We start from the raw sequence: 20,797 nt of genomic DNA, 5'->3' as shown, positions 1-20,797 counted from the left end.
GGTTGACATGAACATGAAACGAAGATAAACACAACATGAACACGAAACGAATATAAACATAACATGAAAACCAACGAATATAAACGGGTGAGGACTAATAATCTCTTCCTCAAGGAAGCATCCTCGCTTCGAAGCTTCTTGTTTTGGGTAGAAATTTGTTGGGCATCGGGCATTCGATTTGCACAAATCCAAGGAACGCCAGATTTGACCTAAAAGGAAAAAGCCAAAAGGCATTAAGGAAGACAGAAAAGGGAGCAGAGGCCAATTTGTCTAAAAATAGCGAATATGTCATTGCCATTCGATAATCCGTAGCTTAATGTATGAAGAATGTGCATTCTCTGGTAGAAAAAGAATCGCCATGGATATCAATTACGTTTGATGAAACAAACGGAAAAATAAATACGGGGTGCAATACTGTTATGCAGCATGCATTGTACTACTCATGTCTCAACATTATGAACAAGAACAATTGATTCCTGGCTTTTCTTCGGACAAACTTTCAGGCGTTCAGTAAGGTCGAAACTTCCTAGCCGCTCTTAACTGCTGTATCCGCTTTTTATCTTGCTCAAATTTGCTCTGGAGCATCATAATTTCTGCAGGGACATATCCTATTAGCGCTTTGCTGTATTTGCACAACTTTAAGCAACAAGACTACATATAATACTCTTCCCAAAATCAAAACTATTTCATGTGTAACGTATGAAAATAAAATTCATCGGAAACTGACAACATAAGCATATGCAATATGCCACTGCATGCTCATAATGGGAGTGCTTTTCAGCATATGCAACATTTCATCTATGTCGTGTGGTTTTTCAGGTTAACACAAGATTAACTTTATATGTAAGATTAACATACCGTTTCTCTGAGCTTCTTTCCTTTGGAACCGGTAAAAATCTAGCCCAACAACTTCTGTGCGCTTCTTCTTGGCCACCTTGTCCTCCAAAGCAGCCTGGGCAACAGATCCTACTGTAATTCCACTCTCAGAATCCGTGGTCTTCTTCCTTCCTTTATGATGTACAACAACTGTCCATCCTCCGTCTGCAGCACGGGCTTCTTTCTCTTTCTTTTCCTGCATGTGCCACGCATATATGTGAACTAGTACACATTTGATCAACTGGAAAGTTACGCACAGTGAATATAAACAGATGGACATACACGAACCACACAATACCAATAAAATATAGATTACACATTCCCACATTACATGGGCATATGTGAAGAGAGATCAGAGGCAGGAATATGTAGCATACTTCCATGAAGAAATAAGTATGCGGGCCAAAATTCAAAACAAGGAAAACAATAGATCAAGCCCATCAGCTAATACCATATGTGTTTATAGATCACTCATCATACACGAAACCGTTTTTTATAGATCTTCAAGCATGTGCAAATATGTCACTTAAGACAGTATGAACAGTGTTATAAAGAGCGAAAGTCCGAACGGCTGGTTTGAATACTCCAGTTGCATGGTATTTGAAGCATGGAAGAGGAAAATTACCTGTTCCAGTTTTTCATCATGTTCAACCATAAACTGATCAATTCTTTGCTGCAGTACCTTCAACCCAGGTCTACTTTGATGGTATTCCATAATCCATTCTGAGGATTCAGAAATTCTCAATAAGAGGAGTACAGTATAAAAAAGGAAATTAATATCACATCTGTTGAATTTTGTAAAATCAAATAATTTGAAGCTTATCATCCATAGGTATTTACTTATGAATAGGTTTGTTGGCTTTAGAATATGAAAATATATACCAACGAGTAGTTTGAATTCAGTAATTCATACTTTTCATTCCTTTCGAAGAGTCCTCATCCCCAGAAGAAATAAGGTAAACATCAGCCTGATCAGCTTCTACTTCCCTTTCCAGTGTCTTCTTAGACTTTGACGAATCAAGATCCTTCTTTTTCTTTCTTGAAGCTTTCTTGGGTACACCTACATCGACAATTTATCATTACTAAAAAGTAGAAAAGTACTGATTGCAATGAAATAGTGATAACTTGGATACAAAGCAATGTTTCAAATTCAAGAATCATACCTGATATCCCTTTTGAGCTCTTCTCCTGACCAGCTTCTACTTCCTCGTCAAGTGACTTCACAAACTCTAATGAATTACGATCCTTCTTTTTCTTTTTCTTAGCTTTCTTTGACTTACCTACAATAAAGAGAGAACCTCAATGAGCACTTGACCTTATAAGTAATTGCAATAAAAATATCATCCAATGACTCTGCTCAGATCAAACAAAAGCTGCCACTTATTCATAATTTCCAATTTTGGTTCCTTACCAGCCTCAGTGAGCACTTCACCAATTTCAATCTCTTCCTGAGTTTCAAATGGGCTCTGATCGGCAACTCCATCATCTAATAGAAAGAAAATTATCTTAATTAAGTTAAAAGCAGGAAAGGATTCTATGGTCGACACTTCGAAAGCATACGTGCATTTCCATACAGCTTGAGAAAGAAAATTGGAAGCAGAGACCTTAGGTTAGAGAAAAAGAAAACAAGAAAACAACTCCGACTAACATATAAAGCAAAACAAAAAACAGACAGGCAAGATTTTGGAAATTTGTAAATTTTCAGTATTCACCCCCCAAAAGGTACTTGAATGCACCAGGACACCGTTAACAAATTACACAATAACTGTGGTTCCCCTGAAAACTATTACAGTATAATGCTACCCAACTAGTAGCAACTTACCATTTATTTCATGAAAATCATCATCAGTGTCCGTATTTGGATGATCATTCTTGCCTTCCATAGCTTCATAGTTCTTCGCATTCTTTATTTTCCTTTTATTCGTTAGTTTTGCCTTTTTCTTATCCTTGGCTGGTTTGGCTGAATTATCTACTGAAACAACAAAAGCAAACGGAGAACATTGAGTTCAATCCAAATCTATACCCCTAACAATGCACTTAACACATGAGAAACATAAATCCAATGTACCTTCAATAGAGACATGAACAACCTTTCGAGAATCAGCATCGCTTTCCTTTGCCCTTTTTCTCTTTCTAATCTCTGCAGATCCTAATTTTTTATCTGGAAACAGATAAAAACTACAAAATCACAACTTGGTAAAACTCTTCGCCGTATCAATACAGATACAGGGAGCCAAATACTGCCAAATCCAATTATCAAATAGGTTTTTGCCTCCATGATGATGAACATTGAACAATTATACATACATCCACTACATTTTAAATGCATAGTTCTTCAATTTCCCAAAGTATATAGCATCTATTTTATATCATATTATTCATCATCTAAATCAAATTTCCTCAACAATTAGTTTTTAGGTTCAAACCACCCAGAAACTTAATTCCAATTTCAACACAAAAAATTTCAAAAACCCAAGTTAGAAGCAAACTAAAACGGTAAGAGAAAAATATAACTTTTTTGATCATATGAGAAGTGACAAACCCATTTCAACAAGCTCCAAAGTTGGCTGGGCAACCTTCTTGTTCTTATGGATCTTCTTCTTGTCCTTCGTTCCCATCTTTTTCATTGACTCAGAGTGTGCAGATTAGAAAGCCGTGCTCGTTTCGGGTTGTAACGAACCCGGTTCCCAATTATCTCAAGTACCCGACTTTCCTACTCCTCAGACTCCTCTCTTCTTATCTGTAAATCTGCTGGAAACTAATGCAGAAGCAGAAGAAGAAGAAGAAGAAGAAGAAGAAGAAGAAGAAGAAAAGGGTTTTTTGGGCGGAGAAGAACGAACAAAAATATACAGAAAGTTGAAAACTTTAGAGCTGAGGTGATTGCACGTATGGAATGGAGAGGGAGAAGGAGGCTGCTGCAGCCGTGGGTTGCGCCTTGAGGGCTTTTTGTCTGGCTACGACTTGGGCTTAGGCCATCTCCAACTCCAACTGAGACTCAAACGAGCCTTTTGATGCTCTAATAAATTAATATGTTAATGAACAATACAGTGTCATATTTTTTATCATCTTCAACTGAGGGTCATAAGTCTCGTTTTAACCTTGTCACAAAAAATCGTATCAAACCGAGAGTCAAATGGCTATAGTATGAAATGCGAAGAATTAAAATAAAATGAGATAATATAGTATGAAATTGTAAAAAATATGTGAGAAATGATGTAGGAAAAAATTAGAAATTAAAAAAAAAACGTCAAATAAAAAAAATAAAAAAGTGGACTGGGCATAAAAAAACAAAAAATAGGCTGGGACAAAAAAAACCTAAGCCCTAAACCCAAATGTGGACTGGGCAAATGGAAAAAAAAAAGAAATTGGGCTAGCCAGCGGGTTGGTTGGCTGGCTGAAGATGGCCAGCCAGTTGGCCCCTTGACCTTTTTTTGTCCAATGGGGTCCAAGAGATCTTGAGTCTGGTCCTCGGTTGGAGACAATTTTCGGGCTATTTTCGGCCCTCTGGATCCTTAGGGTGGCTTTTTTCTGGTGGGTGTGGCGGGAATATAAATTGATAAATTTAATGTGCTTGTAGTGTAAATTTTGAAAATATCAGGGACTCCCATAATATTTTTGAAGTTTACTCTCTTCCCCTTTATTTTCTATTTTCCAAAAGTTTTTCAAGCTTCATTTCATGAGGGGGTGGATGGGCCGATTGGGCCACTATACATGGGTCGAGTGCGATATTTTTGCATCTTTAGATTCTTAAGTGAAGTGACACGATCATTCATGTTGAAGGATTTTTTTAAAGACGTATTCGTGTAACACAGTTTTATGTAATTCGTGTTTTGATTAGATATTCATGTATTTGTTTGAAAATTGAAATGTTCTCGTTTAAGTTTTAGAGAACCTTAGCTTGTGTTTCTATGAATTGGAAACTCAGGACATTAGAAACTATAAGTATTAATATTTGATGGGTTGTGACGTGATTTTATTGACAATTATGCATCACGTGACAATTATACAAGTGATGTACTAAGAGACAATGGTTAATTTTTGTAATAAAAGAGGTGCGTTGATAAACTGAAGTCTGGTTTTTCAATCTCCCATTGATGAAATTATTATCAAAATAATATATCAATACCACTATTTTCTTTTTTGAAAAAAAATATATATATATAGTGGTATATTGATCCCTTTGGGATGAAAATGTCAAAGCCCTAAGAACAGGAAGTTAGCAACTACCACTGGAGAAAAACAGCTTCGTGGTCAAAAGGCCCACCCCAAGTAATAACGCGACACGTGGTTGGTCCCCAGAACAATAACTCAGAGGAAGTCCGCGAGTGACTTACGCGTGGCATCACACGTGTCGAGCATTCAGGTGGTCCAAAACCCTATATAAACCTATCCTACTGTGAGTATTTCATCATCAAGCAAATCAACTACCATCTCTAAGAACTTCAATCGATTTCAAAGTGTTCTTTTTCTCCAATTTCCAACAACAAGAAAATGGCTGACAACTCCCAAAAGATGAGCTACCAAGCTGGAGAGGCCAAGGGCCAAGCTCAGGTAACCCTCACTCATCTCCATTTTTCGTTTTGAAATGTTCCGAGCGTTTTAAAATAGTCATGTATATTGCACTCGTTTTTTCTTTGTTCTTATGATTCTAGTGCATGATCGACTATTTTGGAGCGTCAATAACAGTTTTTCGTTATGTTTTCTTTTGCTTTAATATTGATTGTGCATTGAGATTGAGGTGTGTGTGTTGTATTGGATGATTTGGGATTTGACAGGAGAAGGCCAGTGGAATGATGGACAAGGCTAACAATGCCGCCCAATCTGCCAAGGAAACAATGCAGGATGCTGGCCAGAACATGCAGGCCAAGGCACAGGGAGCTGCCGATGCCGTCAAGAACGCCACCGGCATGAACAAATGAAGCGTTTTCGCATTTAGTTCTTGAACTTTTTGGGTTTTAGGGAACTTTGGAGCCTCTCCTTAGACAGCTTTTTTAGTGATTTGTTTTAATTTCTTGTTTGCAACAAAGGGAGCTTTAGCCCCTCGGCGTCTCAGTTGCTTGGAAGTTGTCGAGCTCTCAGTTGGGTGTGTGCTTCGCACTTGTTCGGTTTTCGTTTCTTTTTTCTTTTGTTAATGTTTGTCTCTCCTTTGAAGAAGGTAGAGTGGCTCCGTTCGTTGTAGTTCTCACCCAGTTAATTCATGAACTTTTCATCATTATGTGATGGCTTTTTAAAATTATATCTTCATCTTTAACGTTTATTTTAATCCTCACTTTTATATTATTTCATGATATTAAGATAATTAAAATAATTAAAGTGTTGCTAAAAGGCAGTGGTATTTTGCTTATAATAGTCAATTTTGGATCCTTAACAATACAAGCTCAATTTTGGATCCTTAACAATACAAGCTATGTCAGTTCATAAAATGAAAAATATAAATGGCCAAATTTTCCAATATAGAAGTGGATAAGATCATTGTATATAGGCACTATAACATAGATAAATGACATAGACAAAAAGATGACAAAGAATTAAAAATTATATAAAACACCAAGGGCAAAACAGTGAACAGACAAAAGATGGAGGAGGAAGAAATGAAAACCCACAAAAAAGAAATAATAATGAAGTGAAGATACAAAACCCTAGAAGCTTATGTACATGTCCATGGAGGTTTGGTTCAAAACTTCTACAGTTAAATACAAGAAAAATGAATGAAGGAATTGATAGTGCAGTGCGGGTTTGAGCAACCGATTTACCTATTTAACGGCTATATTTAACGACAATCAAGCGACGAAAGGGTGATAAGTGTTGTATTCTATTTCATTCATGTTGAGTTATGTGCTTTATGTAATTCGTGTTTTGATTAGACATTCATGTATTTGTTTGAAAATTGAAATGTTCTCGTTTAAGTTTTGGAGAACCTTAGCTTGTGTTTCTATGAATTGGAAACTCAGGACATTAGAAACTATAAGTATTAATATTTGATGGGTTGTGACGTGATTTTACTGACAATTATGCATCACGTGACAATTACACGAGTGATGTACTAAGAGACAATGGTGAATTTTTATAATAAAAGAGGTGCGTTGATAAACTAAAGTTTGGTTTTTCAATCTCCCATTGATGAAATTATTATCAAAATAATATATCAATACCACTATTTTCTTTTTTGAAAAAAAAATATATATAGTGGTATATTGATCCCTTTGGGATGAAACTGTCAAAGCCCTAAGAACAGGAAGTTAGCAACTACCGCTGGAGAAAAATAGCTTCCTGGTCAAAAGGCCCACCCCCAGTAATAACGCTACACATGGTTGGTCCCCAGAACAATAACTCAGAGGAAGTCTGCGAGTGACTTACGCGTGGCATCACACGTGTCGAGCATTCAGGTGGTCCAAAACCCTATATAAACCTATCCGACTGTGAGTATTTCATCATCAAACAAATCAACTACCATCTCTAAGAACTTCAATCGATTTCAAAGTGTTCTTTTTCTCCAATTTCCAACTAGAAGAAAATGGCCGACAACTCCCAGAAGATGAGCTACCACGCTGGAGAGGCCAAGGGCCAAGCTCAGGTAACCCTCACTTATCTCCATTTTTCGTTTGGAAATGTTCCGAGCGTTTTAAAATAGTCATGTATAATGTACTCGTTTCTTCTTTGTTCTTATGATTCTAGTGCATGATCGACTATTTTGGAGCGTCAATAACAGTTTTTCGTTATGTTTTCTTTTGCTTTAATATTGATTGTGCATTGAGATTGAGGTGTGTGTGTTGTATTGGATGATTTGGGATTTGACAGGAGAAGGCCAGTGGAATGATGGACAAGGCTAACAATGCTGCCCAGTCTGCCAAGGAAACAATGCAGGATGCTGGCCAGAACATGCAGGCCAAGGCACAGGGAGCTGCCGATGCCGTCAAGAACGCCACCGGCATGAACAAATGAAGCGTTTTCACATTTAGTTCTTGAACTTTTTGGGTTTTAGGGAACTTTGGAGCCTCTTATTGGACAGCTTTTTTAGTGGTTTGTTTTAATTTCTTGTTTGCAACAAAGGGAGCTTTAGCCCCTCGGCGTCTCAGTTGCAGGGAAGTTGTCAAGCTCTCAGTTGGGTGTGTGCTTCACACTTGTTCGGTTTTCGTTTCTTTTTTCTTTTGTTAATGTTTGTCTCTCCTTTGAAGAACGTAGAGTGGCTCCGTTCGTTGTAGTTCTCACCCAGTTAATTCATGAACTTTTCATCATTATGTGATGGTTTTTTAAAATTATATCTTCATCTTTAACTTTTATTTTAATCCTAACTTTTATATTATTTCATGATATTAAGATAATTAAAATAATTAAAGTGTTGCTAAAAGGCAGTGGTATTTTGCTTATAAAAGTCAACTTTGGATCCTTAACAATACAAGCTATTTCAGTTCATAAAATGAAAAATATAAATGGCCAAATTTTCCAATATAGAAGTGGATAAGATCATTGTATATAGGCACTATAACATAGATAAATGACATAGACAAAAAGATGACAAAGAAATAAAAATTAAATAAAACATCAAAGGCAAAACAGTGAAGATACAAAACCCTAGAAGCTTCTGTACATGTCCATGGAGGTTTGGTTCAAAACTTCTACAGTTAAATACAAGAAGAATGAATGAAGAAATTGATAGTGCAGTTAGGGTTTGAGCAACTGATTTACCTATTTAACGGCAATCAAGCGACGAAGGGGTGATAAGTGCTGTATTCTGTTTCATTCATGTTGAGTTATGTGTTTTATGTGAAGGGTACATCCCTGCATTTCTGCCAGTTCTATATAAATATTCTTTTTAAACATATATGTGTTTTACAAGGTTTAAGATTTGACATAAAATATGTTTAAGAATTGAGTCACCTTAAGGAGAATGACTTACGTGACATAAGCATGGACGAAGTTAGGATATTCAAAGTTGGGTGGTTGGATTCACCTTGTGAAATAGTTTTCTAAATATGCAAAGATATTTAGAAGATAGAAAGCTCGATGGTACAAATAAATTTTATTAATTGAAACCTCAAAGCTATGTTCAATCAATAGAAATTGAGTGAAGAATTATGAGGGTAGAAACGCAGAAAATGAAAAAATGAACAATTTAAAATGATTTTTTTTTTTTAAGTTTACACACCCCCTATGAATTCAACTACATATTCTTATGATTTTGAAACAAACTCTAAAACTTCAGTATGTAAAATATTAAAACTGAAACCTTATGCCCCTTTTTTTCATGAGTGAAAGTCAGAAACCAATAAATTGGGACCAAACGCAATGAATTAAGATAATACTACAGCAACAAAAATTCATGTCTTCAACTAACTAATAAGATTGAAGGTTGGCTATAAAAAGTTGGCAAAGCCACTGGCTAATCTGGTGGCTGATTTTGGACGAAATAATGAAATATAGATTTTAATTGCTAAATGATTAATTTATGTGATGTTTTTGCTGTGCAATTGATACTTAAATGATCAAAACCGAATAATAACTAATCAATTAGGGTATGTGGTAGCTAAGGTCCCTAAACTTTACCCCATATTTAGTTTTCTTCTTTGAACTCTCATATTAGTTTGTCTCATCCTCTAACTTAACCATGAGCTACATGAATGGTCCTTCCATCAAATCTATCTTCACTTCCACCAAATTTAAGGGTATAGTGGTCTTTTCATACAGAAAAATATTTAATTTATTTGAAAAATGAAAAGAGCTTGGCTTGTTAGAGTTAAAAGCACTATTAGAATTATGGCTATAGGACACCGATGTTTGCACACCATTTGCAATTTGTGACCATAGACATAAAGCAAGCACTCTTAGTATTTTTTGGTGTCTTTATAGTTGGATGCCGTTGATAACGGTGGCCTTCAAAATTGAGATACCAACTATTGGTGTCTATTAAATAACTTTATTTCTTAAAAATACTTTTCTTTTGCATTTTAATTTTATTATTTACTTTTTAGGCACCAAAGTGGTGCTAGTTATTTGTTTTTTTGGATACCCACTAAAATGAGTGAGAAAAGTCATGGAGTGGAGTCCATATTATAAGAATATCTTTTGGTTTTAAAGGTGGACGAATCAATGCAATTCGGATGTCTGCTTCTCAAACCTTGCCCTCTCAATTTCTCAACAGATAAAGCTCCTCGGTTCATTATTTTTTTGTCAGTTGGGTTTCGTACTATCAAATTGGGGCTGCAAGACATAGAAGTGATTTTGGGGATTTCCAACAGGTAATTTTTAGTTTCTTGTATTTAATATTCAAAATTTTTCATGTCAAAATGTTCAATTTGTTTATCATGCTTCTTCATCTGTTTGATTCTCCAATTACTCACGTTTTAGGGTTCAACTAAAGAATTTCTTTAACGGCTTCCTAGTTTCTTGCCCCTTTGTTCCCCATTTTTAAGCTTCGTTATATTAATAACTGCCCAACCGACAGTATTAAGTATATGAAATATTTTCTTCCTTCTTCTGGTGAATTATATGAACTTCTTACTATCCCATGCACCCTAAAATCTATTGCAAGTCTCATACATACAATGTAACTCATAAAATCGATTGATTTTTTGTTTTCCTGTTACAAATGATTTTTTCGTACAATATATACTCTCCCTTGTAGTTGCGTTTGTAATTTTTTGTCTCTTTATTCGCATACTATATTTACTTAATTGGTTTCAGTTACATAGTTTACTTGACTTCTTAATCATTAGGCACCTTATTGTGCCAATTCTGGAAACTATTGATTATATTCAAGCAAGATGGACAAAAGTTGGGCCACTTTGAATCCGTTTACAGAGGATTACAGAACAGGGCTAGCAAAATTTATCTCAAACTCATTAGAAGTATCTTCTCATGATGGCAACATCAAATGTCCATGTGCTAAATGCTTGAATAGGTTCTGGTTGAGTAACAATGAAGTCGAAGTGCATCTAATTGTTGAAGGTATGGATCGTTCATACTTGGAAGGCCCATGGGTATGGCATGGGGAGACATTTGGTGACCCTCTTCCAAGTAGCCAAGCTGCACAACAAATTACTAGTGTTAATACTTCTTATTGTGAACTAGGCCTGTTGCTTGAAGATATTTTCTCGGGTCCTAGTGGAATGGGTGGCATGCCTATGAAAAATCACACTGGTCAGAAAGTGTACAACATTGCAAATCTTAATAGGATCAAAGCGGTATGAATCACCTTGAAAAAAAAGATGACATTATATTCACTGTATCACCACTGATGGAAGGTTGCTTTCCACTGCTACCATGATTCACGTAACCGATTTCGTTAGATCAGGAAGGAAGCACGTTCACACCGAAACCTGGAAGATCAGATGGAAAGTGCTCATCTTTCAAGATCACATTTTTCACTGCCTCATCATAATGAGGACAGTAAATATTGATCAAGGGATTGGGTGATTGAAGAGGGTAAATGGGCATGTTATAGCCATGAAAAAAGTCGTTCCATACACCCCAAGCATCATTTGCCTTTGCAAGGGATTCGAACTGCTGATTGGTACCTGGTTGCAATGTAGGGTTTGCCTTATACTCGACTTCAACGTGAAAGTTAGCATCTAGGTAATGCCAAAAATCAGGATCTTCATGATTGGCAGTGAGTACATGGACAATGTTTTCCTGGGTGGCAACCGGGATTGCAATGTTATTGGTTGGCGCAGGAATCATTGGACCAATAACTTAATGATCAACCGCAAGAACAAGGGGTTCACTTGTGTTTCGAAACAACTATCTGCGAGCGTTTGGGAATAAAGGGGCTGTGATTTAGAGAGTTTTTGAAACTGGTGTAAGTCGCAAAAACTCTTCATTTGATATTTATAATTGAAATTTAATTCGGGTTTCAACAATTAATAGTCTCTAATGGGAGTCTCCTTACAAAATCACTGAACTTTGACCACACAATGTATATGCCAATCTCATCGACCATGAATTCTAAATCTGCCAAATTATAGACTGCCAAATTATTAACAGCTAGCCAATTTTTTTATTTGGTAATAGAAACACCTGGCCATTTTGTGTGGCTAGGGGCTTACCTCCATAAGGGTATATCATTTAATTAATGGTTGAGCGGGATTATTAGGCGGGAGGACTTCCCGCTCGCCTTAACTCTCTGCAAAAATTTAAAGATTGGATTTCAAAAAATAAATGTGTATGTCTTTATAGCTATCACTTTATACACTTATCTTGTTTAATTGCATCAAACTATCAACTCAAACAAGAAAATATCTGAGGGCAGAGAGGTTTCATTGAAGCAATTTTAGAAGGCATCTACTACACTTATCTTGTTTACCAGAAATTAATTGTAGAATTAAATATAAATGCTTTTGTTTACAGATGTTAATTTAACACACTTGTCTTGTGTTTACATGAAAGGTAGTTGACAAAGCTAATGAGGAACAATAACTCACTTGCATCAATGTCGCTTGACAATGGCATCGAAACTCAACCATCGGCATTCAACCTGATGGAACATGACCATATAGATTATTTAACGGTTCCAAATAATGTTGAAGGGGTCCTGGATGAACGTCATCTTAGGACCTATAGAGCACATGGCCCTACGGGAATAAATAGGCCATGATGGGCACCCAATGGTACAAATGAGCTGATGAAATTTAATGACAAAGGGCAGCCGGTAGAGCCTCCTCATACTGTTGCAAGATTTTCTAGGTTTTTAGGAATGCTCTCTCAAGAATCATCATATTTTTCAATTAACATAGTTGATTGGAGGAATTTCTACAAGGCTTCAAACATGGATCATGCTTGGCAGAGGATTAAGATAAATAAATAGAAGAGGCATTAATAGTTGATTGGTTTTCCTATATATATAGATAGCTAAGGGATTGTCTTTTAGTTTTAACCATCGAATAAAAAAAAACCCAAAAAATGCCATAACGTCGGCTTTTATTTCCTTTGGCAACAAGCAATTTAAAACCATAAGTTTTTAATTATGATTAATTCATTCCAATCCTACTTTGACCTCAAATGTTGTTATCCATACACAAGTTTAACTCTTTTATTTGTTATGTCAATTATTTTGCAGTTGGTCTAGAATAAATCCTGGTTCAATGTGAAAAATTTGAAATAAGAGGCACCAATTACTTAGTAAGAGGCTCCATAGACAATTAGAATAGGGTAAACAACACATTATGCACCACTAAGATGCAGCATGGTGATGTGCAACATGGTTTCTTTTAACTTTGTCTCCTTTAATTTTTATTTGTTTTAGTAGAAAAATACTTGAAACCTACTGGAGGGGTATTACAAAGTAACTGTACAGATTCATATTTCATATATTAAATGATAGTGCATAATTAACAACATCATATATATGTAAATAGGCAGGTGACTCTTGATTGGACATATGCTATAAAACTAGAATTGGAGCCAAAAATTCGTTGAGTTTGTGAGTTGAAATTAAATGATAAATGGAAGCATTACAAGGCAAGTCTCAAGAAGGCATAATATACTCCATTTTTGCACTCACCATTAGCAGAGAGGTTCCATTGTTGTGATGGCCTTGTCAACCAAGGCCAATGGAAATTGCTAATGCATCTATGGGATACTATAGATGCTCAGGTACCACACACAATCAACAAATGTTCTTCCTGTTTTATACACCATATATGCTTGATTTAGTTATGACATAATGACGTTTATAAATGTCTGGATTATATGTATTGGAAATTGTGATGAATTTCCTTCAACATAACCTAACTAAATGATAAATTTGACATATACAGAAACGTGCTACATCATCTAGAAACAATAGGAAGGCGATAAAAATAAATCACACAATTGGAACCAAGAGTTTTGCGCAAATCAGACACGAATAGTAAGGCTCTTCCAGTTGTTTTGTGTTATGTTAACTTAATTACATGTTAGTGCAAATGGAATGAAGGTGAATGTTGATGTTAAGATATGAAATAAAGTGTAAATTAGTTATTTGACATTTTATGTTTACAGGAACAAGTTAATGGAAGCAAACCGGACTGCATTACATTCTTTACGTTGACACATACTTGGAAGAGTGGGGAACCAGTGGATGCTCGGTCAGCTGAAATAATTGTAAGTATGCCATCAATTACCAGATGCTACTATTTATATGTAGGTGAGATATATAAAAGGTTTATGGATTCTGAATGATAGTGGTTTAGATTAATTGCTATTTAATGTCAATGAAACAAAGAGCATAAGCCAATGGAAGCTTGCATTAGTTAATACAGTGGAGTAATGAAAGAGATTCCCATGCATATGAGTCTACTGGTATGCACTATAGCCCGAAGAACAGAATAATCACTCATATTACTAGTATTATTGTGAAATATGGTTGGAATATCTTTGATTTAATAGAATTACAAATGTATATAGAGTGCATATACATTAGTAATTAATCTTGTCACGTAATTACAAGATGATTTCAATAGAAAGTTGAAAGTGTACGAGGATAAGAATGAGATTGTAACTGATGAGGTTCACCATATTGTGTACGCTGATGTATTGGGGCCTGAGAGAGGCAACCATGTCAGAGGGTTTGGGAAAGGTGTTGTGTGGTCTGATGTGCCAGGTATTATAACTGAAACAAGGGGAATTTCTAGAGAGGTTAAAGCACTTAGAGCATCATATGAGGAGCAAAGAAAAGCTGCTAATATTGAAATTGAGAGACTTAGGATGGAGGCAAGTGAGAGATAGGAAAGGCAAAGGATTAAGTCAACAAATGTGCTTGCACAATTGAGGGAAGAACATACCGATTCAATTGTGGCACACAAGAGATAGGTGGACTTGGAAGTGGAGACCATGAAGCGTGAAATGAGGGCTGAAATTATGTTCGCATTGAAGAAGAATGATGATGGAGACATGGTAGAACCAATGGAGTTGATGTGATTGAAGTTTGTCTCAATAGAATTGAACCATGGACTGGTTTGGAGATCCAAGCAAGTGGAGAAGTTGAAGATGAAGGTTTTGTTGTGGTGCATAATATTGGCATGGATGATGAGATTGGGTATCATCCATGCATGGTGAATGTCACTGGCATCAGTAAGTGAAAAGTTAACTATGATCCTTTTTGTGAATTTCACTTGATGAATATACTAGAAATGCCATAGGGAAGACATATAACCAATTGGGTGGATTGGAAATGTGAATCCTTTTGCAAATTTAAATTTCATGTGAATTTTATATTAAGAACATGTGTTTTAATATAGTACAGAGCTATTACTAAAATGCATGTAATACAATTCAAAATATAACCATTTGGATAATTGTATGTTGTAATTAACACCCACTTTGGTGCGTATATCTTCAAAGCCATTGATCCTGACACATAGGATTGGTGTGCGTATAAGTATGAATGGCACTAATGTTAGTTTCAAATCTAGCCACTGATAAGAGGGAGAATGAGATATTTTGAATTTTAGAAATAACTATAAAATATAAAAATGTTGTACTATTCATATACACACCAATGCAATATTGGTGGTGTTTGTAACAATATAGAATTCTACATAGGACATGTACTCTTATTTAGTGGCTGTTTGGTGGCAATTGAGGTTTGCCACCAATGTGAGTGTCCACTCTTTATAATAGACACCAATGAAAAGGGTGTCTTTTAACCAAAATTCTAGTAGTGAAGGAGTTCCTTCTCAAAATACCTCGCGGCCTATTTACAAAATTTTGAACTTGTGATGGGAACCGTTCATATTATAAATCACCAGATAAGGTCACCTCCACAAAAAAAAAATCAATTAAACTAAATCGTTTAGTCAATTCTTAAGGAGTTTTGATTATAAGCGCAAAGTATGAAAAAGTCACAAGGTATTTTTGAATTTCTATTTTATCATTTAACTTAACAGAAAATATGATGAACTTAACGAAAAAGAATATTAGTACAACAAATGACATAATTCGAGGACTGAAGAAACCATTAGTAGAGTTTAGGGACCAAAACTAAACTCTATTATAGACCGGAGACTTTTGCTATCGTTTAACCCAATTTTTTAATTTCCAAACTTTTTAATATGTGATCCATATTTGATTTTGTCTAGTTCAATAAATAAAATTTGACTTGGACCATTTTAGCTAATTTAAAAAAAAAAACTAATGAAAATGACTTGAAAACTTTGAGTTTTAATGATAAGGACAAAATAAAGGGTAAAGTGAATAGTACAATGATTGACTTTTTAGTATAAAAATGTGCTTTTCGTTAAAGTAAACAGTACCAGTGCTTTTTGTTAAAGTTCCTTGAAAAAAATTGAGGCTCATTTTTTAGTCACCGATGTGAGTGGAAATTGAAAACTAAACGAGGTTATATTTGGTATTTAACAAACTCTACAATTCTATCAAGAAAACCCTCTTCCGAAAACCCTCTTCCAAAAACCCTATTCTGTCACAGACGCAAATCCATCTATCGTCGCTACCTCAGCCGGAAAACCCTGATCCAAGCGATGAGACAGCAATGGCGTTTGCTTCTCCTCCGACCTCACCGCCGCCCTCCGCCGCACGAATTCATAAAGCCGTCGTACTCTCAGGTAAACTCCCAACCCAATCTCCATTCACGTAGCTTTTTCACTTCGTTCCACACTGATACTCTCGACCCGAAGCTTTCACCTTCGCTGCCCATTTTCAATTCCCGATTCGCAAAATCGATAAACCCTAGAAACCCCTTGTCCCGCAGCCTCTCATCTCAGCCGGCACTCGAGCTCAAGGACTCCGATCATGGAGTTATAGCTGATATTTTCGCTAGTCCTAGGGGTTCGGATCAGATTAGGAAAGCATTGGAGTCGAACAGTGTTGTGATTAGCCATGAGTTGGTGTTGAAGGTTTTGAAGAGCCTCGAGTCGAGCCCCGACGTGGCTAGGAGGTTTTTCGATTGGGTATTGTCGTGTGAAGGTGAGAGATTGAGCTCCAAGTCGTATAATTCGATGCTGAGTGTTTTGGGGGTTAATGGGTTTGTGAATGAGTTTTGGGATTTGGTTGATGTTATGAAGAAGAAAGGGTATGGTGTGTCGAAATGGGTGCAGGATAAAGCCTTGGAAAAGTTTGAGAAGGATGGGTTGGACGGTGATGCTGAGAAATTGAGAGCGTTGTTTGCATCGGGGTCTACTGACGATTCCCTGGATAAGATTTGTTCGAGAGTGTGTAAGATTGTTAGAAATGAGGTGTGGAGTGATGATATAGAGAGGCAAATACGGAATTTGAGTGTGGCGTATTCTAGCGATATGGTTAAAATGGCGTTGGAAAATCTTAGTACAGAGCCGGCAAAAGCACTGATTTTTTTTCGGTGGATGGAGGAGAGTGGTTTGTTGAAACATGATCAACAGACTTATAATGCTATGGCAAAGGTATTGGGAAGGGAAGATTGCATAGATAGGTTTTGGAAAGTTGTTGATGAAATGAGGAGCAATGGGTATGAACTGGAGCAGGAGACATATGTTAAAGTTTTAGGTCGATTTTGTAAGAGGAAAATGATGAAGGATGCTGTGGACTTGTATGAGTTTGCAATGGCTGGTTCAAATAAACCTTCGGTTCATTGTTGTACCTTTCTGTTGAGGAAAATAGCGGGTGGTAAGCAGCTGGATATGGGTCTATTTTCTAGAGTTGTGAGAATTTTTGCAGATAACGGGAATGTGTTGACAGATTCAATGCTGAATGCAGTCCTTAAGTCTCTGAATGGTGTTGGTAGATATGGAGAGTGCAATAAGGTTTTCAAAGCAATGGAGGAAGGTGGGCTTGTAGCTAGTGGTGGTTTGCAGAGTAGGATTGCATTTCGGCTTAGTAGTGCTGGCAAAAAGGGGGCAACAAGTGAATTTATTAGTAATATGGAAGCTTCTGGGCATAGTTCGGATTACAAGATATGGTCATCCTTAATTGAGGGTCACTGTGTAGCTGGTGCTCTCGACAAGGCTTCTGATTGTTTCCAAAAGATGCTTGAGAAAGAGGGGGCTGCCTCTGCTGGTTATGCTTTTGATTTATTGGTAAATGCGTATTGCAGAAAGAACAGGGCAATAGATGCATACAAGTTACTCAACGATTCGGTCAATGAAAGGCAGCTCGAGCCATGGCATACCACATACAAATTGTTGATCAGTAAGTTAATGGTTCAGGGTGGATTTAAAGATGCTCTGAATATTCTGGGTATTATGAAATACCACGGATTTCCTCCTTTTATAGATCCATTTGTTGAGTATGTATCAAAGTCTGGAACAGGTGATGATGCTTTAGCTTTTCTGAAGGCGATGACCTCAAAGCGATTTCCATCGACCACTGTCTTTCTCAATGTATTTGAAGCCTATTTCAAGGCTGGACGGCTCAGTGAAGCACAAAATTTCCTTTCCAAATGCCCAGGCTACATCCGCAACCATGCTGATGTTTTAGATCTATTCTATTCTGCTAAATCTGGAGAACGTGGTGCACCCTCCGCGGTGGCTGCTTAGGCTTTGTTAGACTGTATCTTGTAATGTATTTCGCAAGGATAGTGTAGCAGAGCGTTTGTTCAAAAAATTTTGGTTTTGAATATGTCTTTTGCTCCTCTAATATTCTAATGATTCATGGAAGTATTTTCAACTGTTCTGGTGCTGGAAAATAAAATCAATGGCATTGAAGCTTCCAGATTTTCTTCCTTTTTCTTTTCTTATGATAACATGTATGGCTATTACATCTCTGTTGAAGGCTTACTTCTTGCAAAAGTCTTTAGCATCCCTTATATTTTCCAGATATGCCTTTGAAGCTCTTGGTCTTCTGTAAGAGGTTGCGGGAGAAGCAGTGGCGAATGTTTATGTAGGGTTCGGGAGTAAGACGCCGAACTCCTAAACTTTGATTCGTCTACAATGCTAGTCATTTTCTGGAACTGATCGAAGACGTTTCCTCGCTTCATCTGAAAATCATCAGCAATGAAAGAGGACATCGAACTTGCTTTATGTTCTGCTATGGAAGCAAAGATAGGTGAGAGACCGCACCGGTTTTAGGTTTTCAGCTACGAACAAGACTTGTCCAGCCAGGGAAGAGATAAAAAATTGTATTGAAAAGCTTTCTTTCCCTGTGAGAAGCAAAGGTGAAGGGATTTTGCTTTCTCATACGTTGAATCTGCCCTTTTTCCCCCTAATTCTGTACTCCAAATGAGATTTTTGATGAGGTGAAGACTGGCATGCCAATCTGGAAGCCAAAATGGATGGAATGAGACTTTTCAATGAGCAAAACGTGATGAGTGTGACCGAACATGCCATTAGGTACAATCTGAACATGCCATTAGGCATGAAATTTTTTGTTGGAATTTTATTTTCTCGAAATTTTGCAACTTTCTGGTTTTGTGGAAAATGCAGGAAATAAACAAGACAAGTGATATTCTTACAGACAATGTGACAAAATGCCATCATCTTTTGATGATTAGTAGCAATTGCTTCCCCACACAGCTCCTATCTCTGTTTTTACAAAAAGTTGTGTGCAGTGGGGGACCAAAATTTGGACGCTTAAAAACAAACGCAAAGGATAGGAGTTTTACACTTACATCTCTCAAGTTTTAGGCCCATTAACTCTGCAGGATTACGTACATGTGAGTTAGGACAGTGTGTTCGTCAACTTACACTCAAATTTGAATTTTACTCCATGTGAGAGAGCTGAAACTCCGGAGGCAACATAAGGTGATGTCCGAACATCTTAAAAACCTTCTAATCCCGTAACGGCTTTTTACTTTCTCAGTTACATGTGAAGGAATCAAACCTTGTACTTGTCCTAATCCTAATCCGTTACCATAACCCTCCTCTCATCATTTGAGCTAACCCCGTACGCTCGCAACAAAGTTTTACTTTAGACCTAGCGTCAATGCGCGAAAATCGTATCCCACGGCTTAAACTAAAGTGACGAGCAACTCTTTGGGAGGCAAATTTTCCCACCCAAAAGGAAAAAAGAAGCCAAGGTGGGGATGAAACATTATTGTGCAACAGTTTTGTTACAGAGAGAAAAAGTTAAAGAGAGACGCGTGAGCAAATCGGCCGAATAATTTTGGTAAAAAGAAGAAATAAAGTGAGATATTTGATGAGTGATGAATCTATTGGTTTAAAGATGTTAAAAAACACGATCCATCAGAAAAACACCAAGTGGAAAAGATGGGGCATCGTGTTCCCTCAAACTTAGCTTCATCTAAGCTGTCTATCTCTGGTACTATCAATGTCTTTCGTCTTGTGAACATGTTCATCACTTTAGATTTCATGTGAATGAGACCCCACCTCACATAACTTCAGGAAATGGTCACCTTCTAGAGCCTTAGTGTCGGAATACAAGAACGTCGTCGTCTTTCTGTAAGTCGGAAAAGAAGAACATTGTCGTCCTTATACATCCCTCTATATTTATAGTATTTGAATTGAATAAATTGAAGAAAAATCACAAGGAAAAAAAACTTGAATGTGCATAAAGAGAAAAAACGAGTGCAATTTTATTTATTTATTTTTTACAGAATAACGTTGAGAAATGTAGATGATAAATGTTGTGGATGTTACACTTCTATTTATTTTATACTATATATTATGCAAAAAAGTGTTCATACATGATAATTAAGAATAATATTTTCTTTGTTGTAATATAATATCTTATGTTATCAGGCGTTCAATCTAGGTGAAAAGAAAAAAGAATAGCTTATCACCATATGAAACCAAATGATGTTCATTCTAATGGGAATCATTATGGCAATAAGGAGTGCCAGAAGATCACTCTTAGGGCCACACAAAAGATGCCCAATGTCCCTTAAAACAACACTTTTGATACCTTAACAACATAATTACTACTAATCTTTTACAGAATATCGATATCCAACACAATTAATTAAGATGTTTGTAATACACCTCTGATATATATTAACCATTAATTATACATTTAGGGCTCATAAATAGAATACTGTCAAAGAACAATTGCCATGATTAAG

General features: G+C 36.5%; 4 protein-coding genes across 5 annotated transcripts; 3 read left to right on the top strand and 1 right to left on the bottom strand.

The window, feature by feature from the left end:
* Nucleotides 1–265: 265 nt before the first annotated feature.
* Nucleotides 266–3,866, bottom strand: LOC126609620 (uncharacterized). 2 transcript variants are annotated; one of them, XM_050277473.1, is made up of 9 exons: nucleotides 3,419–3,866; nucleotides 2,945–3,037; nucleotides 2,699–2,848; nucleotides 2,288–2,362; nucleotides 2,040–2,156; nucleotides 1,790–1,936; nucleotides 1,502–1,599; nucleotides 859–1,072; nucleotides 266–593 (listed from the first exon to the last, which is right to left on the bottom strand). In XM_050277473.1, the coding sequence occupies exons 1-9, from the start codon at nucleotides 3,501–3,503 to the stop codon at nucleotides 508–510; spliced, it is 1,065 nt and encodes a 354-aa protein (XP_050133430.1). In that variant the 5' UTR covers nucleotides 3,504–3,866; the 3' UTR covers nucleotides 266–507. The 2 variants fall into 2 exon arrangements, with proteins under 2 accessions (XP_050133430.1, XP_050133432.1); XM_050277475.1 differs by having other exon boundaries at nucleotides 2,699–2,845.
* A 1,416-nt stretch (nucleotides 3,867–5,282) lies between these two features.
* On the top strand, nucleotides 5,283–6,091 carry LOC126609591 (stress-induced protein KIN2-like). Its single transcript, XM_050277442.1, has 2 exons — nucleotides 5,283–5,427; nucleotides 5,652–6,091. Exons 1-2 carry the CDS (start codon nucleotides 5,368–5,370, stop codon nucleotides 5,793–5,795), a joined length of 204 nt encoding a protein of 67 aa, XP_050133399.1. The 5' UTR covers nucleotides 5,283–5,367; the 3' UTR covers nucleotides 5,796–6,091.
* A 1,199-nt stretch (nucleotides 6,092–7,290) lies between these two features.
* Nucleotides 7,291–8,114, top strand: LOC126609592 (stress-induced protein KIN2-like). Its single transcript, XM_050277444.1, has 2 exons — nucleotides 7,291–7,450; nucleotides 7,675–8,114. Exons 1-2 carry the CDS (start codon nucleotides 7,391–7,393, stop codon nucleotides 7,816–7,818), a joined length of 204 nt encoding a protein of 67 aa, XP_050133401.1. The 5' UTR covers nucleotides 7,291–7,390; the 3' UTR covers nucleotides 7,819–8,114.
* Nucleotides 8,115–16,242: 8,128 nt separating this feature from the next.
* Nucleotides 16,243–18,494, top strand: LOC126611899 (pentatricopeptide repeat-containing protein At3g02490, mitochondrial-like). Its single transcript, XM_050280216.1, has one exon. It carries the CDS (start codon nucleotides 16,329–16,331, stop codon nucleotides 18,315–18,317), a length of 1,989 nt encoding a protein of 662 aa, XP_050136173.1. The 5' UTR covers nucleotides 16,243–16,328; the 3' UTR covers nucleotides 18,318–18,494.
* The last annotated feature ends 2,303 nt before the right edge of the window (nucleotides 18,495–20,797 follow it).

The sequence above is a fragment of the Malus sylvestris genome, chromosome 17 (assembly GCF_916048215.2).
Source record: "Malus sylvestris chromosome 17, drMalSylv7.2, whole genome shotgun sequence".
NCBI lineage: Eukaryota > Viridiplantae > Streptophyta > Magnoliopsida > Rosales > Rosaceae > Malus > Malus sylvestris.
This window is presented reverse-complemented; position numbering and strand designations above follow the sequence as displayed.